Source organism: Volvox carteri (genome assembly GCF_000143455.1).
Source record: "Volvox carteri f. nagariensis unplaced genomic scaffold VOLCAscaffold_2499, whole genome shotgun sequence".
In the NCBI taxonomy this organism is placed as follows: Eukaryota; Viridiplantae; Chlorophyta; class Chlorophyceae; order Chlamydomonadales; family Volvocaceae; genus Volvox; species Volvox carteri.
The window spans coordinates 1-1,013 of record NW_003308784.1 but is presented as its reverse complement, the minus strand read 5'-3'; the positions used below and the strand labels follow the sequence as shown (position 1 = coordinate 1,013).

General features: G+C 63.8%; 1 protein-coding gene across 1 annotated transcript; it reads left to right on the top strand.

Annotated features, from left to right (window-relative positions):
* Window positions 1-143: 143 nt before the first annotated feature.
* Window positions 144-1,005, top strand: VOLCADRAFT_101549 (uncharacterized protein; the record flags this gene model as incomplete). The annotated part of the gene is made up of 2 exons (XM_002959992.1): window positions 144-462; window positions 938-1,005. Coding segments are annotated over 2 exons (387 nt in total), but the record flags the coding sequence as incomplete, so codon positions are not given.
* Window positions 1,006-1,013: the final 8 nt, after the last annotated feature.

Sequence of the window (1,013 nt, the reverse complement as noted above, 5' to 3'; positions counted from 1 at the left end):
GCGCCGGCATGATGGCGACGATGGGGGGTACGGCATCGGCATCGCCCAGCCCGCCGGCAGGGGGTATGCCAAGGTTGAGTACGGCATCCAGAGGATCTGGCGCACGTGGGGGAGGGATGTTGCAACGCGGCAACAGCGGAGGAATGTCAGTCGCCGCCGCCGCGGCGGCGGCGGCGGCGACGGCGCCTGGCGGCGCCGCCGGAGCTCGAAGCAGCACTACCAACCCCATGCCGACTGGGCGGGGATCTGCCGGGGTGGGTGGAGGGGCATCAGCAAAGGTTGGTGCTGGCGGCAGCAGCGCGCCTGCTACCACATCGCCCATGTACGACGATGTGTACGGCGGCGGGGGAATGGGCGTGGACGTCAATGCGCTGCTGGACGGCGGTAGCAGTGACGACGACCAACTCAATCCGGCGGCGTTGCTGGATTCGCCTCGAAGCTCGAGGCGGCTATCCTCCCGGGGTGAGGTGTGCGTGGGTGTGTTTTTATGAAATGATAGCCGTGGGTGTCGTTTTATGAACTGGGGCGTGTGTGTCCCCCCGTGTGTGTGTGTGTGTATTAAGGGATAAGGGATGGTGACCCCCCCCCTTTCTGGTGTATCAGTCCATGTCCTCCTTGGCATCAGCTTTACTCGTTCACGTGGTTCGTGGTCGTGTGTGTCCCCCCCCTCTTCACTGGCTTGGAGGGGCGGACTCTGTCCCCTGAGCCGCCCTGCTCCACCTCCCCCATTAACCCGCACATCCCCGCACCTCCCCCCCTCCTCCCTCTCCTCCCCCTTCTTCGCTCACCGGACTTTGGACGCCTTCCGGCAGTTGATTCACCTCTGGTTTCCTTGGAGCACATGACCCTTCCTTCCCCCCCTGCTGCTGCTGCTGCAGCGATGTATTATTCGCTCGGGAGTGTAGTCCGCCCTCCGTTCCGCTCCTCCCTCCTGCAGCCCCTTCGGTCAAACCCAGTCACGCCAAGTTAAAGCCCCCTAGGTTCTTAAACCGTTGCTCTGTGCGTGTGCGTGT